The sequence below is a fragment of the Myxine glutinosa genome, chromosome 3 (genome assembly GCF_964187855.1).
Source record: "Myxine glutinosa chromosome 3, kmMyxGlut1.1, whole genome shotgun sequence".
In the NCBI taxonomy this organism is placed as follows: Eukaryota; Metazoa; Chordata; class Myxini; order Myxiniformes; family Myxinidae; genus Myxine; species Myxine glutinosa.
In genome coordinates this window covers 12,777,668-12,795,896 of record NC_136263.1, presented here as the reverse complement: position 1 = coordinate 12,795,896, position 18,229 = coordinate 12,777,668, and the positions used below count along the sequence as shown (strand labels likewise).

The 18,229-nt window shown below is 43.7% G+C and overlaps 2 protein-coding genes across 2 annotated transcripts in view; one reads left to right on the top strand and one right to left on the bottom strand.

Annotated features, from left to right (window-relative positions):
• The window catches only part of LOC137423878 (uncharacterized), a 46,483-nt gene extending 36,732 nt beyond the window's left edge, over positions 1–9,751 (top strand). The window contains exon 3 of the mRNA XM_078773720.1: positions 8,576–9,751. Coding sequence (XP_078629846.1) covers positions 8,576–8,877 — 302 coding nt within the window. The 3' untranslated portion in view covers positions 8,878–9,751. The remainder of the gene's footprint in view (positions 1–8,575) is intronic.
• LOC137423806 (dedicator of cytokinesis protein 1) overlaps positions 1–18,229 on the bottom strand; it is a 968,048-nt gene that overhangs the window by 576,493 nt on the left and 373,326 nt on the right. The gene's annotated exons all lie outside the window — the stretch shown is intronic.

Below are 18,229 nucleotides of genomic sequence, written 5' to 3'. Positions count from 1 at the left end.
AGTGATAGTAGCAGTGATAGTAGCAGTGATAGTGGTAGTGATAGTAGCAGTGATAGTAGCAGTGATAGTGGTAGTGATAGTAGCAGTGATAGTAGCAGTGATAGTAGCAGTGATCGTAGCAGTGATAGTAGCAGTGATCGTAGCAGTGATAGTAGCAGTGATAGTGGTAGTGACAGTAGCAGTGATAGTAGCAGTGATAGTAGCAGTGATAATGGTGGTGACAGTAGCATTGACAGTAGCAGTTATAGTAGCAGTGATCGTAGCAGTGATAGTAGCAGCGATAATGGTGGTGACAGTAGCATTGACAGTAGCAGTGATAGTAGCAGTGATCGTAGCAGTGATCGTAGCAGTGATAGTAGCAGTGATAGTAGCAGTGATAGCAGCAGTGATAGTAGCAGTGATAGGAGCAGGGATAGAAGCAGTGATAGTAGCAGTGATCATAGCAGTGATAGTAGCAGTGATCATAGCAGTGATAGTAGCAGTGATTGTAGCAGTGATCATAGCAGTGATAGTAGCAGTGATAGTAGCAGTGATCATAGCAGTGATAGTAGCAGTGATCATAGCAGTGATAGTAGCAGTGATCGTAGCAGTGATCGTAGCAGTGATAGTAGCAGTGATAGTAGCAGTGATAGTAGCAGTGATCGTAGCAGTGATAGCAGCAGTGATCGTAGCAGTGATAGTAGCAGTGATAGTAGCAGTGACAGTAGCAGTGATAGTAGCAGTGATCGTAGCATTGATAGTAGCAGTGATAGTAGCATTGATAGTAGCAGTGATCGTAGCAGTGACAGTAGCAGTGATCGTAGCAGTGATAGTAGCAGTGACAGTAGCAGTGATAGTAGCAGTGATAGTAGCAGTGATAGTAGCAGTGACAGTAGCAGTGATAGTAGCAGTGATCGTAGCAGTGATAGTAGCAGTGATAGTAGCAGTGACAGTAGCAGTGATAGTAGCAGTGATCGTAGCAGTGATAGTAGCAGTGATAGTAGCAGTGATAGTAGCAGTGATAGTAGCAGTGATAGTAGCAGTGATCGTAGCATTGATAGTAGCAGTGATAGTAGCAGTGATAGTAGCAGTGATAGTAGCAGTGATCGTAGCAGTGATAGTAGCAGTGATAGTAGCAGTGATCGTAGCAGTGACAGTAGCAGTGATAGTAGGGGGGGTGGGGGGGTAGGGGGGAGGGGAGGGGGGAGGGGGAAGGTTACATTACACCGATTTACATTGAAAACTGCTGAAATATGTACGCAACTTCAACTTAGCGCAGTTTAGTAAATACTCGAGAGAAATCCATGCGGTAAAAGATTGCTGAGACTGAGAGTTGCTAAGACCTACGACTTAGAAATTCCACCTGGACACACTTCAGGGGGCACTTTCAAAGGGGAGATGTGCTTATTCTTTCTAAAAAATATTTTAGGTGTGGTATAGACACGATATTTGCATGCATCGGTTTCAAAAATCGAGCAAATATGGTAAATATTACTCACGTGAAACCAGGATCCGTCTCGGTGGTAGCCATGAGTGTGTAGATGTCACATGATCAGTCATGAAGAGTGGTTAAGTCCAAAATATGACATACCATGGCATAAAAACGATTTGCCCGCAAAGCATTGCACCGCAACGGCGGTCACAGAGTGCCATGCACAGCGTGACGTAGGTAGTGCGCGCATCGCCCCTGGCGGAATTACCGGTCCCTATCAAAGACATTTAATTCATATCGCACAAAATCGACAAAAATCGACACAAAACACGATCGCTTTTCGCTCTGAATTACGTGCAAACGTGTGACGGAAATCACCATCGCCCAGCATCGAATGCCAACCAAGATGGCGCCCGGTAGCTGCATCTCCACCTATGTGGAGTGAATGGCAATGGTCACATCACGTGATCGCTCTGAGCGAATCAGTCTAGCGGTGGAGATGGAACATCACGTGATCGCTCTGAGCGAATCATCGAGCTACTCACACTGGCTGAGATTAGTGGGTACTTCGCTGAAATGCGCTGAGGTAAATACTAAATATGAATAAAAAATATGGATCTCGTCAAATATTGTTTCGGCCATGTTCTTTCCAGGCTCAATGGCCAGGTCTATGCTAAATATCAAGCACGTGAGCCTCTCCGTTTCGGAGTCTATCGGTAACATTACACACACACACACAAACTGTGTTTTATATATATATATATATATACACATACACACAGTTGTGGCCAAAAGTATTGGCACCCTTGCACTTTTTTCAAACAAATCAAAATTTTACATATATATATATATATTTACATATATACTAGCAAAGGTACCCGTCAATATTCATTGAGCATATGTCGCAATGGGTACAGCTGGTAACCTCGACAACCTTGTTCCATTCTATGAGCTCAGATTTTAAATCCATGTTCGTTGTGATCCGATGGTACCGATGTACCTCCGAAGTACTGCTCGGGATTGAAGGTGATATTAGGAAAGCGCAACTGGGAAATGGGTTTTGGTATGTTTTGGGCTTACCGCCTGATGGAAGATCACCAAAGTTCTTTCCATACCAACCGACCACCTCCAGGCACCCACTTATCCCTCTCCACATTGTTTCTCCAGCTCCCGACACCACCCTCGCCCCCCCCCCCCCTCCTCTCTATACTCCCCACAGCCTTGCTTTCAGAAATTTCCCACAGCATTTCATTCTGGTTTCCCATTCGATGATCCATAGATCAGTAGTTTCAGTTTCACTTTTCAACATCAGTTTCGCTTTGAGATATCAGTTTAGATTCGTCATTGCAACTTCTGATGCGACGCAAATATTGCATAGAAAAGTTCATCAAAACTGATTTTGGGAGGAAATTTTTTCGAATTTTCTAATGGGTCTGAAGTGTTTTAGGGTCATAAAGGGGACTAAAGTATTTAAAGAATCGAGGCTCTTAAAAGGGCCAAATGGGGTCTAAAGTTGTCTATGGATGAAAGAGCAAAAGGGGACAAAAGTGTCCAAAAGGTCTTAAGTTGTCCAAATTGTCTTAAAAAGTCAATAGGTCGTAAAAGTGTCGAAAAAGGTGTATATGTCTCAAAAGGGTCCAAATGGGGATGAAGGGGTCTAAAGAGTGTGATGTTCCAAGAAGTGTCGAGGGTTTAAGCGGTCTAAAGGTGTCTTAGGGGTGTACATGGTCAAAATAGATCTAAGAGGTGTACAGGGTCCACATGGATCGAAGGAGTATAAAGGGTCAAAGGGATCTAAGGGATGTAAAGTGTCAAAGGGGTCTATGGGGTTTAAAGGGTTTAAAGGGTCGAAGGGGTGTAAAGAGTAAGTCTGAGGGATCTAAGGGGTGTATAGGGTCTAAAGGATGTAAAGGAGTGAAGCTGTAGTAAAGAAATTACCTCGGGTTAGTAATTAAATGAACTCGTGAGTGCAACTTGGCAATAACGGGCCAAATGACCTCCTCATCACGGTATGAACCCCTATTAAGATACAACGTGGTTAAAGCTTCGTTGTGATTTTTTTTTTTTTTTTTTTTTTTTTGTTGTATACAAGATCGAGGCTCGTGAAAGAGCGAACATTAATCACACAGAAAGACAAACAGACACACAAAACAAATAACATCGGGAGCGGTAGACAAGATGGGGAGAGAGGGGGAAGGACACAAACACAACATTTGAGAGCAGGGACCGAGAGACATGGAGACATCGAGAGATCTGAGAGAGGGCGAGGACTTTGGGGTGGGGCATGGGAAGGGGGGGGGGGTGGGTGGGAGAGGTATAAAACATATGGACACTGCCAAGACTTCCAGGAAAGAAGTTGGAATTTCAAACAAGGTGGATCTGGGGTGAATTAGTGGGGGTAGAAAAGATCAAGGTTTTGGATGGGGGAAGATAAGAGATGGTGGTGAACAGCTGTTTTGAAGACCTGGAGGGAGGAGTGTGATTGAAGTGAGTGTGGATTAACCTTGGGAGCTCAAAGCAGTATGATCACAAACAAACAGCAAACAAACTTTGGCCCTATCTCCCAATGGTTAACTTTGGCCCTATCTCCCAATGGTGAACTTTGGCCCTATCTCCCAATGGTGAACTTTGGCCCTATCTCCCAATGGTGAACTTTGGCCCTATCTCCCAATGGTGAACTTTGGCCCTATCTCCCAATGGTGAACTTTGGCCCTATCTCCCAATGGTGAACTTTGGCCCTATCTCCCAATGGTGAACTTTGGCCCTATCTCCCAATGGTGAACTTTGGCCCTATCTCCCAATGGTGAACTTTGGCCCTATCTCCCAATGGTGAACTTTGGCCCTATCTCCCAATGGTGAACTTTGACCCTATCTCCCAATGGTGAACTTTGGCCTTATCTCCCAATGGTGAACTTTGGCCCTATCTCCCAATGGTGAAATTTGGCCCTATCTCCCAATGGGTGAACTTTGGCCCTATCTCCCAATGGTGAACTTTGGCCCTATCTCCCAATGGTGAACTTTGGCCCTATCTCCCAATGGTGAACTTTGGCCATATCTCCCTAATGATCACTCAAAAAATTATACTAGCCGGATCTGGATCCGGATCTTCACCAAAATTGAATCGATTCGTCCTTGTCTCACACCCAACCTGTCCACCAAGTTTCGTCCAAATCTGTCCATAACTTTTTGGAATATCGTGCTATGTATCGTTTTTGGCCCTATTTCGCAATGGTGAAGAATCACTTAGAAATTAAATAATTATCATATCCGAATCCATATTCAGATCTTCACTAAAATCGAATCGTCCTTGTCAGACACCCAACCTCTCCACCAAGTTTCGTCCAAATCCGTCCACAACATTTTGAGATATCTTGTTCACAGACAAACAGATGAAAATTCGGTCAGAGACCGAGGACTTGCCGGAATGTACTTTTTTATCGGCCATTTTGGACAAATATGGCGGCCGAACCACGTGACCGATGACGTCATCATTATTTGTTTTCTAAACTAATTTATTCCTTGATGATGCTCAATAAATTTCATCTTGATCAGATGAAGTTTTGTACTTGTCGAATTATGACGTCATAATGGAGGCACCTATGACATCATCATTAACATATTTTATTCCCCATGGAGAGTTCTTTCGAATGAGCCATGTCACAATTTTTTCTATTCAGCACTTTTGGAGATATGGAGGTGCAAAGTTTTTCCAAGATGGCGGCCGAACCACATGACCGATGACATCATCATTATTTTTTTTCTCCACCAGTCTATGCCGACATGGCGCTCAATAAATTTCATCTTGATCGGATGGTTTTGTACTTGTCGAATTATGACGTCATAATGGAGGCACCAATGACATCATCATTAACATATTTTATTCCCCAAGGAGAGTTCTTTACAATGAGCCATGTCTCAATTTTTTCTGTTCAGCACTTTTGGAGATAAAGAGGTGCAAAGTTTTTAGGTTTTTCCAAGATGGCGGCCGAACCACGTGACCAATGACGTCATCATTTATTTATTTTTCTCCACCAGTTTATGCCGTCATGTCACTCAAGAAATTGCATCTTGATTCGATGAAGTTTTGTACTTGTCGAATTATCAAATTATGACATCGTAATGGAAGTTAAAGGCCGAGAGAGTTAAAAATTGGGCAGACTATTCCAGGGCAAGACAAATATGTGTGTATAGTTTGGCGATTCTACGTGCAACGGTGTAGACGTAGTGCTGTGCACAGACAAACAGACAAACCAACCGATCAACATACTTGCTGGAATATTTTCCGGCAAGTAACAAACAGACAAATAGACAGGGGTGAAAACATAACCTCCGTCCAACTTTGGTGGCAGAGGTAAAAAGCTAACCTAAGAAACGCATTCGTGACTTATCTGTTATTCATCAGTGCTAAATTATTTTTTAGCCGCGTCGCAGATGCTGCTCATAGAGTGCCCTCTGCTGTTGTTCTTGTTCTTCTTCTTCTTCTTGTTCTTGTTCTTGTTGTTCTTGCAGAGAAGACAAAACCTCAAAGCTCCACCCATTCTGGGAACCATAGCTCCACCCATTGTGGGAGAGGCTTCATATAAACAAATATCCACCATTTTATTAACTCGCATAGCTTTGAGGCCTGTTTTGTAGGCCCGTGGTGTCTTGCTCTCTCACACAGTTTTCTTTCAAATCAAATTCGATATATCATTTCATTTTTCACAGTCGCTAACATAGTTTTAGACTCGGTTGAAAAAAAACGTGAAGAAAATCCGATGAAAGTTGCCCTTTATAGAACGAAATGAATTCTCAAAGGCCTGTAACTTCAAGTCCATTGAGATTTTTTTTTTTTTTTATCGCGGCATGGTCAGTCATACACCGCCCGAAATAACAGACGGGAAAATGCCGAGATATATTGGTTTTTTTTTAAATCGCGGCATGGTCAGTCATACACCGCCTGAAATAACAGACGGGAAAATGCCGAGATATATTAAAAATTCGTCCATTTGATGATAATCATCACGATGAAATATTTAATTTATACGTCGTCACAATAATGTGGAGAGAGGAGCATAGCTTCGTTCACGTGTCGCCACACACGGGAAATTGCCGAGATATATTTTTTTTAAATCGTGGCATGGTCAGTCATACACCGCCTGAAATAACAGACGGAAAAATGCCGAGATATATTAAAAATTCGTCGCCACACATGGGAAATTGCCGAGATATATTTTCACTTTGCACAAAAATAACATCAAGTAATCGAATCAATAGGAATGTCCTGTGCCTATAACATCGACGTTATAGGCACAGCTGCATCTAGGCATTGTGTAACATCGACGCGGCTTTTGTTTTAATTAAAACTTTTTGTACTTGTTGTTACTTTGACTTGATTAATCGAGATCGTGATATGGGCAAAATAAAATATACCACGTAAAAACTCGGCCGGAAGTCCAAGGGAAGTGGAGTATGGGGGCACATCTGCTCTGTAAGGCTGGCAGTTCAACTTCCCCATGCACTTTTTGATATATTTGTATTGACCTTCCCTTCTAGCTCTAACTGATCATTTAAAATAAGTATAAATTTGTGCTCAGTTCCTTTTTATTTATACGTGTTGGGTTCTGACTTCTGATTTGCAGTAGATATTCAATCAGAGCACAAAATATATTTGGCTGCTCTTCCCTCAGCACTATTTACCCCCATCCCCCCTCCAACATTTCCCCCATCCTCCCACAACTCCCGATCCACCATCACCCCCACTAACCCACACACACCACCCCTCCCCTTCCCTCACTCCTGGAGAAAGCAGACATGGTCAAAGATGCCTATGCCTCTGCAGCGACGTGTGCCACGCAAAGCGCGCCAATCCACGCTAGTACATTCAATCGAATTTGAATTTGCCGTTACATTATAGTCTTGGAGGGTGAAAGTCACATGATCAGCATGTATACATTTTCGTACTGAAGGGCAGGTGCTTATAGTTGACCATCAAATGTAATTTTGCTCTCCTAAAGGGGCACTTAGGTGCTCCTGACCTTTTATGTCACTCAATCCCACAGTTATCCTGAGGGCATTAACAATCAAATTGGATATGTGGCCTAGAATCAAACGTACACTTGAACAAATCACTGCAGGTACAGCTCCCATTCTCTGAAGCTCATTAATGAGCCAGCTGGGTTTTTACCAACAATATATTAGTGACGGTAATTATTCTGAGCCTCGCCTGGGTCCCAGAAAGCTAAACTATGAATCCCTGGTGTTGCTGCCTTCAGCCACATTTGAACACGCAATCGTTCCAACAGAGGTTCAGTGTCCTCAGCACTGGGCCATGCCCACTATTTATGACACCTGGTGGTTGGCATTCAGGAATTCAGGTTGTGGCTATGACGGAATCATTTCTTGTGCAACTGGCAACTGGACCTCTCTGAGGCATTCGATTCTCACAAATATCCCAAACAACATCACTTTGTGTTTGTTTTGAGATCATCGTTTATTGCATTTGAGACCAATCATGGCCATGCCAAGCAGTTTTGCTCCTTTGTCCCCATGCCATTTCAATGTTAATCAAAAACGACCCTTGAGAATCCCCAATTTGCAATGTTGGCAGACCGTTCTTCTCAAGTTGACAGAAGCACTAGTCCTCCGTGTTGTAAATCCATCTGTCCATATGCACAAATGTATGTAATGACTATCAAACCCAGTAGGCCATGACCATCTCACAACCGAGCTGATTGTCTGCCTTCTGATTTACATTATATATTCAGTCAGAGCACAAAATACATTTGGCCGACCCCTCCCCCATCCCCCCCACAAACCTCCAGCACCATCCACCCCATTCCCCCTCGAACATTCCCCTATCCACCCCCCCAACAACCCCCGATCCACCATCACCCCCACTAACCTACACCCACCATTTCCCTCTTCCCTCACTCCCGGAGGAAAGCAGACATGGTCAAAGATGCCTATGCCTCTGCAGCAACGTGTGGTGAGGTGTGTTTGAGATAGTGAGATGCAATAATTTTTTTCTTTATTTTTGCAGCCGATAAAGAAAGCCATTTCGTTTTTTCGAAACCACATTTTGTGCTGAATCAATTGGCCTGCATCCACATTATGCCGACATATTTTTCCTGGTTTTGCTGTTTTTCAATCTCCAACATTTCCTCGTTTTATTTTCATCTCCAGTGTGGAGCACGACTTCAAGATTCAAGAAGACAAACTATTTCATCAGCTCAAACCCGAGGACACTTGCACTTTGCAACAACCTCTTCCAGGAGAGCCGATTGAGTTGCCACCGCCCGCACCGTCAAACAGTCCACCACCACGACAGTGCGACGACTCACCCGAACAAAGGCGCAGCTCTAAAAGCCAGCAGCAAACTCCTGCTCGGAAGGCAAGAAAAGGTTGCTTTTGGTTTCTGTGACATTTTTCCCATGGGGAATCAGAAGCTCGGAATAAAGCCGCTTGGAAATGCTATGTCAGTGTGAACCAATAGTGTCAGCTGAGAAGGTCAAAAGCTTGTTTCCTTTAATTGGGATTCAACACGCATTGCACAAGCTTGACCCGGGATGGGGTAGAGAGCGGGATCGAGGCAAACGAGCATTGCTCGTCCCAAAAATTATTGCCTCTCTGGAGTTCTTGCTCGAACACACAATGTCGCACTGTGAATTATAGGGGAAAATTAATTCCATTTACCGCCCTCTGCTGGCTGGCACAAGTGTGTGGACTAATTGAAGCGGACAAAAGTGTCCGCATCACCAGAACAGGGTGATGAAAAGAAGGGCAGGACAGCGTGTAGGTTCAACGGGCTATATTATGTGATCACCGAGATGGTGAGATTATTTTTAAACACCTTTCTTTGGTGAGACTATTTAACATACCTTAGTTATATGCACTCTGTCGAGCCAAACAGCCCAGTATATTTTTTACAACAAAATGGGTGTTAATGTGTTCAACCTTCAAAACTAACATTTTACATTCTCATTACACAGAAGACCTAGCGGTTGTTGGTCGTTTCAGTAAGGTGAGCTCGTGTGGTGGGGGTTGTTGGAGGGTTTTGGAAGGAGGAGTTTAGGAGGATAAATGATAATGCTTGGGAGAACATGTTGAAAATTGTATAATTTGCCATATTTCAATTATTTATTGCACCATTTATTTATTAAATGAAATAGATATATATTTGGTTTGTTCGACTGTTTAAAGACAAAGACTTTGATAGTTCATGGAGTATAACAGAGGTTTACGTATGGCCGTGTACCCAACGACGCTCCTCCACAGTGAATGTTTCCACACCGAAGAGCGAAGCATCACTTTGACTGTTATAAGAATTGGTAATTTCCTGTTTGTTTCCAATCCACCATTAAAAAAAAAATGCATGTCATGAGTACATGCCAGTGCATACTCAGTGTTAACATCAAATAACAATGACAACTTTTAGAATGAGCACTTTAGAATCCCCAACACAGACAATACACAATTAATCCCCAACAGACAATACACAAATAATGCCCAACACAGACGATACACAATTAATCCCCAACACAGACAATACACAATTAATCCCCAACAGACAATACACAATTAATGCCCAACACAGACAATACACAATTAATACACAAATAATCCCCAACACAGACAACACACAATTAATCCCCAACAGACAATACACAAATAATCCCCAACACAGACAATACACAATTGATCCCCAACAGACAATACACAATTAATCCCCAACAGACAATACACAAATAATCCCCAACACAGACAATACACAATTGATCCCCAACAGACAATACACAATTAATCCCCAACAGACAATACACAAATAATGCCCAACACAGACAATACACAATTAATCCCCAACAGACACACAATTAATCCCCAACACAGACAATACACAATTAATCCCCAACAGACAATACACAAATAATCCTCAACACAGACAATACACAATTAATACACAAATAATCCCCAACACAGACAACACACAATTAATCCCCAACAGACAATACACAAATAATCCCCAACACAGACAATACACAATTAATCCCCAACTCAGACAATACACAATTAATCCCCAACAGACAATACACAAATAATCCCCAACACAGACAATACACAATTGATCCCCAACAGACAATACACAATTAATCCCCAACAGACAATACACAAATAATCCCCAACACAGACAATACACAATTAATCCCCAACAGACAATACACAAATAATCCTCAACACAGACAATACACAATTAATACACAAATAATCCCCAACACAGACAACACACAATTAATCCCCAACAGACAATACACAAATAATCCCCAACACAGACAATACACAATTAATCCCCAACAGACAATACACAAATAATCCCCAACACAGACAATACACAATTAATCCCCAACAGACAATACACAATTAATCCCCAACCCAGACAATACACAATTAATCCCCAACACAGACAATACACAATTAATCCCCAACACAGACAACACACAAATAATCCCCAACACAGACAATACACAATTAATCCCCAACACAGACAACACACAAATAATCCCCAACACAGACAATACACAATTAATCCCCAACACAGACAATACACAATTAATCCCCAACACAGACAATACACAATTAATCCCCAACACAGACAATACACAATTAATCCCCAACACAGAAAATGCACAATGCAATTGTGACTTGTCTTTGTCTCCTTCCCCCCACCCCCCTTTCCTTCCCCGTTGTCTCCCACCACTCCCCGCGTTGTCTCCCGCACCCCTCCAATCCCCCAATTGTGTGCACTTCATTCAAAAGCTTTTCAAATTACAATTTCCCTCCTAAAAATTATGCTGAGGCTTTGGCTTCAGCACAGTAGGACTTCATCATAATCTAAAGAATGTCTATGTTTGCATTTGCATTGAATTTGTGAGCAGGATGATGATGATGCAAGCATTGCAGTAGCCGTTAAAATTGCAGGGTAGCCGCTAATCACCAGGATAGGCCAATTCTCGTGCAGACAATTTGTGCAGTACATTGAGAAGTAAAAAGAAACCCAGCAGACATTGGAATGTTTCGGTCACATTCTATCATAGACTAGAGGTTCGCATTCCAGGCAGGAGAGGGGCGGAATGCGAAAGGGATCGAGGATGGTGGATGGAAGGTATTCGATGTGCCGTAAGCCCAGCAAGGACCGACTGCCTTATAATAAAGATCAAGTTGTAACAGGCTCATAATGAGCGTCCAGTACATTTCGGAAGCACGATGCTGGGAAATTGCAAAGCCATATCACTCTTCCATTGTTGGATGCAGCAAGGTGTTAGATTTCAGGCAAGTGACACAGGCAGTGCCATTAATAACACCTGGCCTTGGTAAGAACTTGCTGCGTATGTTTTTCCATCATTGCATCCGAAAGCGAAAAGCAGGAAATGGGGGAGTACTATTGGCCAAAGGGACTTTCTGAAGCCATAGCTGAAACGCTTCATTGAGCCAACTGTGCAAATGGTGCTGAACATCTACGGAAATCAACCAAAACTTCAGGTAGATGAAAAACAGAGAGGATCAAAATGCATCTCGCTGCTAGATAAATTTAAAAAATACCTTCCGACATAATCAAGGAAATATCAGGTGCAAATGAGTTTGAACAATGTGTTGGCATTTTCTTTGTTTTGAAGGCACATCTGTTAGAATATATATTTATTTTTTCTTACAATCATGACAGCATTGGATTAGACCACTATCCCTATGTTTCCCAAAGTGCAGCTTTGTTATGCTATTTGAGTACACAAAGGCCTGTAAGAGTTTGGTATAGTGCTCAACCTTTAACCCGGAAGGAGTCCTTGTCTGCTCATTCCCAGGGTCACGCGCTCCGGTGGTGAGGAGACAAAGGCATGGGTGAGCAAGGGAGGCAAGAGTGTTGGATTGAGGGTTCGCAATCGAATGCATGATTGCAATGACACCACCACTGTCCATGTATATAGGCCAACAGGAAAAGACCTTCGGTTATTCTATTGTATCAAGGATTACAATTATAATGGAAATTGCAACGTAGTGCTGTGTATTTTGAACAATAAAGTACAGTATATTTCTTTATACCATTGTTGTCCTGACGTGCATTTGAGGAGAAAAATGCAGTGCATGCCTCAGTACAATATGTAAACTCGATGGTATTCATCGAATACTTATCCCACGTAGTCAACTTGGTGCGAGCCAACTCTTCTGTTTTTGAAGGTTTTTTTCTTTGATCCAATATGGCCGCCATACCACGTGACCAATGACATCATAAATATACATTCTCTAATATAATTATTGTGTAGATCACGCTCAATAAATTTGAAAATGATCGGACCAAGCGTTGTCCCTGTCGAATTATGACGTCATAATTAAGGCACCAATTACATTATTGCTAACAACACTTATTCCCCACGCGGAGTTCTTTCAAAGATCTGTTTCATTGAGCCAGATTTTTAAAAAAATTCCATGGAGTGGTTTTGGAGATTATAGAGGTGCAAAGTTTTTCCAAGATGGTTCCTGTACCACGTGACCTATGACGTCATAATTATCAATAAAAATTCAACAAGAGGAGGCGCTCCTATTGTGAAAATGTTGTGTCTATCGGACAAACACTTGCAGAGAGAAAAAAAATTCATACTGATCGATTCAAGCGTTGTACTTGTCGAATTATAACATCAAAATGAAGGCACCGATGATATAATCATTAGCATATCTTATTCCCCATGGGTGTACTTGACAATGAGCCATGTATAAATTCTTTCCATTGAGCAGTTTCGGAGATATAGAGGTGCAACGTTTTTCCAAGATGGCGTGTGGACCGCGTGACCTATGACGTTGTAATCGTGAATAAAAAAATTAAACAGGTGTAGTGCAGGCTCTCCTTTGGTGAAAATTTCATGTCAATCGGACCAAGGATTGCCGAGAAAATTTTTTTTTTTTTATGCAGACACGCACGTATGCCACACGTACGCACGCAACCGATCGCTCGACTCCGCTTTTCGCTTCGCGAGCGCAGGGTAACAAGAGCTTATGAATTACTGGTTGGTGAGTAGTTATTAGACAAGATCTGTGTTTCATAGAGCTCATGGTGGCTTACCTATGAGCACCACACAAGTCACATGGTCCTTCAAAAAAGACCGCCTTGGAAACAATAAAAACTGCATTTACAAGAACGTTCTCGAATATTCCAGATGAATAACAAGAGACAGTTCAAAAGTGAGATCAACCCTGCTGTGGGTTCAACAAAACTTTATCGAAGCAGGAAGAAGAGGGAAGTTCGGCCAAAATCAGGCGATGTTATGTGCGATGTCCACACCACTGAATTGGAAATACTAGGGCATTGCCCGTACTATATCTATATCTAAAATTATATCCCCCCCCCTCTATTTACATGAAATGGTTTGGTCCAAAGCGAACGGCTTGCGAGTACGGTGACAATCCCCCCCCTCTATTTACATGCAATGGTTTGGTCCAAAGCGAACGGCTTCCGGAGTTTGGTAAAGAAATCGCCATCGCGTGCACAAACGCGCAGGAAAGCGAATGAATCGCAAATTCGGTTTTATTAGTTTTAAAACATAGTTTAACGCCAACATAGTTTGCAAACGTGAAATAAATGAATACGCTGTCAAATGTGCCATCCGAGGCAGAGTGTGTCCTCCACGTTCGGCACACGCGATCGTTCGCTGCTCTCTGATTGGTTGAATCGTTTTTTGGACATAGCTCGGTAAGTAATTGTCCGATTAATATGAAACCTTGAAAAGGCACATCCTCGGGTCCCCAGCAATATACCTGGCAAGTTAAAAGTATATCGGACCCGTGGTTGTCGAGAAACAGCGGTCACAGACAAACAGACGTACAAACGTACAGACGTACAAACAGAGATTGCTGGAATTATAGATAGATATAGAACGCTCATACTCCGTGAAAAGTGTAGCCGCCGTGTCGCCATCTTGGTTAGCACGACTCGACCGATTCGCTTCGTGGATTTGCATTATTTTGATACGTAATAAAAGGACAGCTAAATTCATGTTTTCAATTTTGACCAAAAACAAATCATTGTTTTTTGTTCTCGTTTGTTCTCGCGAGATCACGGCGAGGTCACGTCTTTTCGAAGCTGTTCCATGCGCTCACGCTTTCGAAGCTAAGTGATATTTCTCAATTGTGTTTTTGTCGAGACTGTATCTATCTTTCGGTGTATGTACCTATAGCGTATCCTTTTGGAAAATTTTCGGTGCTAATTTTTCGTACATGTATACACAATCGTCGGTTAATGCGTATCGAGTATTCTGCGGCCTAGTACTCGTAGGCTTCGGCTACCGTACCGTCTCCGACCTTGTGGTTTTGTTTTTCTCTCAGCGATTCGTCGAATGCGCTGAAATTATTTTCGTTCTCTGTTTCGTCCCAGTCGTTCACCCCATACCTCCTTGTTTAATATCTCTACTCACAAAAAAAAAAAAAACCCAAAAAATATTTCCTTCCCAGGTCTTATTCGTTTATTTGTTGTTCTTTTTGTTCGTTCGTTCTTCGTTCGCGATCACGCGATCACGTGGTTAGAAATGTATAATCTCTCCCCTGAACAACTATTTTCTCTCATATATTATAACACCCTTTTCTTCTTTTCCTACAAAAGGATGCTTTCGTCTTGCTCACCAAATCTATTCATTCCAAAAAATATATATAATACCATCTCTTACAGTTCCTCCTTTCCACATTCCCTAAACTATCCAGAACTCCACCCCTCCTCCAGTGTCCTCAAACGTATTTTTGACTCAAAGGTCTCAAACTCATTTTGCAAAAAATGTTCGTTTCCCATGAATCGTACACTTTTCAAAATCCAATCTCACCCCTCCCCTCCAAATCCTCCCCATCACCCATCCCTTTCAAATCTCCCCGCTTGCCCCTTCCCTCCCCTCCCTCCTAAACGCCCCCCACACCCCTCCCCTCCGAGACTCTCCCTCGCTCCTCCCCTCCTAGACTCCCCTCTCACCCCTCCTCCTCGAAGCATCCTCCCTGCTTCTTCCCCCTTCCAACTTTCACCTTCATCTCCCCCAACCTTCTGCCTCGCTCTTCCCCCTCCTCAAATAACACCTCACTGTGCCTCACCCAATCTCCATCAAACCTTTTGTCCGCCCCATTCTTCCCTTTCTCCAAGCTATTCTGAAATCTCTGAAATCTCTGACACACCTTCAACAGCTCTCCCTACCTCTTCCTCCTCTTCCACATCTTACCCTACCCCTCCCCCCCCCCCCCCCTGTTCTGGACCCGATGCTCCCCCTTCCTCTTCATTAATGGTATGGACCTCAAACATCCGGGGCCTTCGCTCAAACTTGACTGACCTCTCCATACAGGTTGCTTCTGACAAACCAGATGTGATCTGCTTAACAGAAACTTTCCTCCTTCATGATGTCTCTGATGCCTTGGCATCTCTCCCAGGTTACTCCCTCCTCCGGTATGATAGACCTGAGCCTCGTCCTGGAGGTGGGGTTGCTATCTTTATAAAAAAACTCTTCCTCACTCGCCCTACACTGCCCTCTCTCCACCTCACCCCCAGGAATACCTTTGGCTACGGCTTCCCCTTCGCTCCCACCTTTTGTTCATATGTGTGTTGTACCGTCCACCAAACAGCGATGACTCCATCTACATCTCACTGTCTGATAATATGGACCAACTTCTATCTACCCATCCCAACTCTCTCTTCCTCATATGTGGTGATTTCAATTGTCACCATGCCAGTTGGCTGGGTGTGGGTACCTCTCTCACCAGCCATGGCTCTTCAGCAAAGGACTTCTGCGACTCACTGGGACTGACACAATCTGTCAATTTCCCGACCCGGATCTCAGTCAACGGAGCATCTTCCCTTCTGGATTTGGTTATGACAAACTTCCCTGAAAATGTCTGCTGCTCTTCTTCTGCTCCAATCGGCTCATCTGATCATGTGCTTGTCAAAGTGGACATCTCTCTGACCATTCTCAGAGAGCCTCCTCAGCGTCGACGAGTCTGGCATTTCACTCAGGCCAACTGGCACGGTCTTCAAGCAGCCATCAATCATCTGGACTGGTCTCCCATCTCTACCGCCTCTGACATCAACTCATCCTGGGAATTCTTTCAAAGTAAATTGCTCTCTCTCATGCACAGATTTATCCCATCTCGTCTTCAGTTGTCATACCCTTCCTCCCGTCCATGGTACACGGAATCTTGTGGTGAGGCTGTTGCCCTGAAACAACTTGCTTTCGTCTCCTGGAAAGCAAATCCAACAGAAGGAAATCTCATTTCCTTTCACAAAGCCCGAAACAAGTGTGTGTCCACCCTCAGGAGAGCCAGGAAACAATATCTCACTGTTCTCAAGACCGAACTCTCTTATCTGTCTCCCTCTTCCAAATCCTGGTGGCGTCTGGTCAAATCTGTTTCTGGTGTTTGTTCCCCCTCCATCCCCTCCCTCACCTCAAACGGCTTAACGGCTGACTCCGCACGTGAAAAAGCTGATTGCCTCAACTCTGTGTTTGCCTCTAAATCTTGTGTCCCAAACCCATCCCTCTCTGTACCCACCATACCCAGTCGTACCCAGCTGCTCCTGGACTCTGTGTCCTTTCCTCCTGACAAGGTGGAAAAGTTTCTGTCAACCCTCGACTCTGATTCTGCAACTGGTCCTGATGGCATCAGCCCACGGGTCCTAAAATCATGTTCTTCTGCTCTTTCACTCCCTCTTTCTGTTCTCTTCACCCTCTCTTTTGCTCAAGGTCATCTGCCATCTGCTTGGAAATCAGCCAACATCACCGCTTTGCACAAAAAAGGTGCAAAAACAGATCCCAGCAACTACAGACCAATCAGCCTTCTCCCAATTATCAGCAAAGTCATGGAATCCATCATTGCTTCAGATATGAAATCTTTCCTCTTCTCCAATGGCTTGATCTCTGATCATCAATTTGGTTTCAGACCTGGTCACTCTACTCTGGACATGCTGCTTCTGCTTTCTCAACAATGGATGGAGGTCCTCAACGCCAAACAGGAAATTAGAGCTGTCTCCCTTGACATTTCACGTGCCTTCGATATGGTCTGGCACCCTGCTCTGCTCACCAAACTCTCCTCCTTTGGTATCCATGGAAATCTCCACGCATGGCTGGTGGACTTCCTCTCTGGTCGTAGTCAACGTGTGGCCCTGAATGGGTTTCTCTCATCTCCTCTTCCTGTTCAGGCTGGAGTTCCCCAAGGTAGTGTTCTGGGCCCTGTGCTTTTTCTGGTCTTCATCAATGATCTCTCTGACTCTCTTGAAAATCCTCTCTATCTCTTTGCTGACGACTCTACTCTCTGTCGCTCCATTCCTCATCCCTCAGATCGGCAGTCTGCAGCCTCCTCACTCTCTGCAGACCTGGACAAAATCACAGACTGGGCAAACAAATGGAACATGTCTTTCAATCCTGATAAATCTCACACTCTTACGATGTCTCTCCGAAAAGACCGACTGGAAAACCCTCCCATCCACTTTCTGAATAATCCTCTCCAAGAAGTTCTGTCACTCAAGCTTTTGGGTCTCACTATTTGCCATGATCTTTCCTGGGAAAACCACATTTCAAATCTGGCCTCCAAAGCCAGTCGCCGACTGGGCATCCTCCGTCGTGCGAAGTCCTTCCTTGGCACACCTGAGCTCCTCACCACATACAAGGCTTTCATCCGCAGCTCTATGGAATACTGCTCTCCCCTCTGGTCTGGTGCTCCTGCCTCACACCTAGCCCGTCTTCACGCTGTTGAAACCAAAGCGTTCAGAATCATTGGAATCTCCCACGATGAAGCTAACTCCAAGGGCCTTTCACTCACTCACCGCAGGCAGGTTGG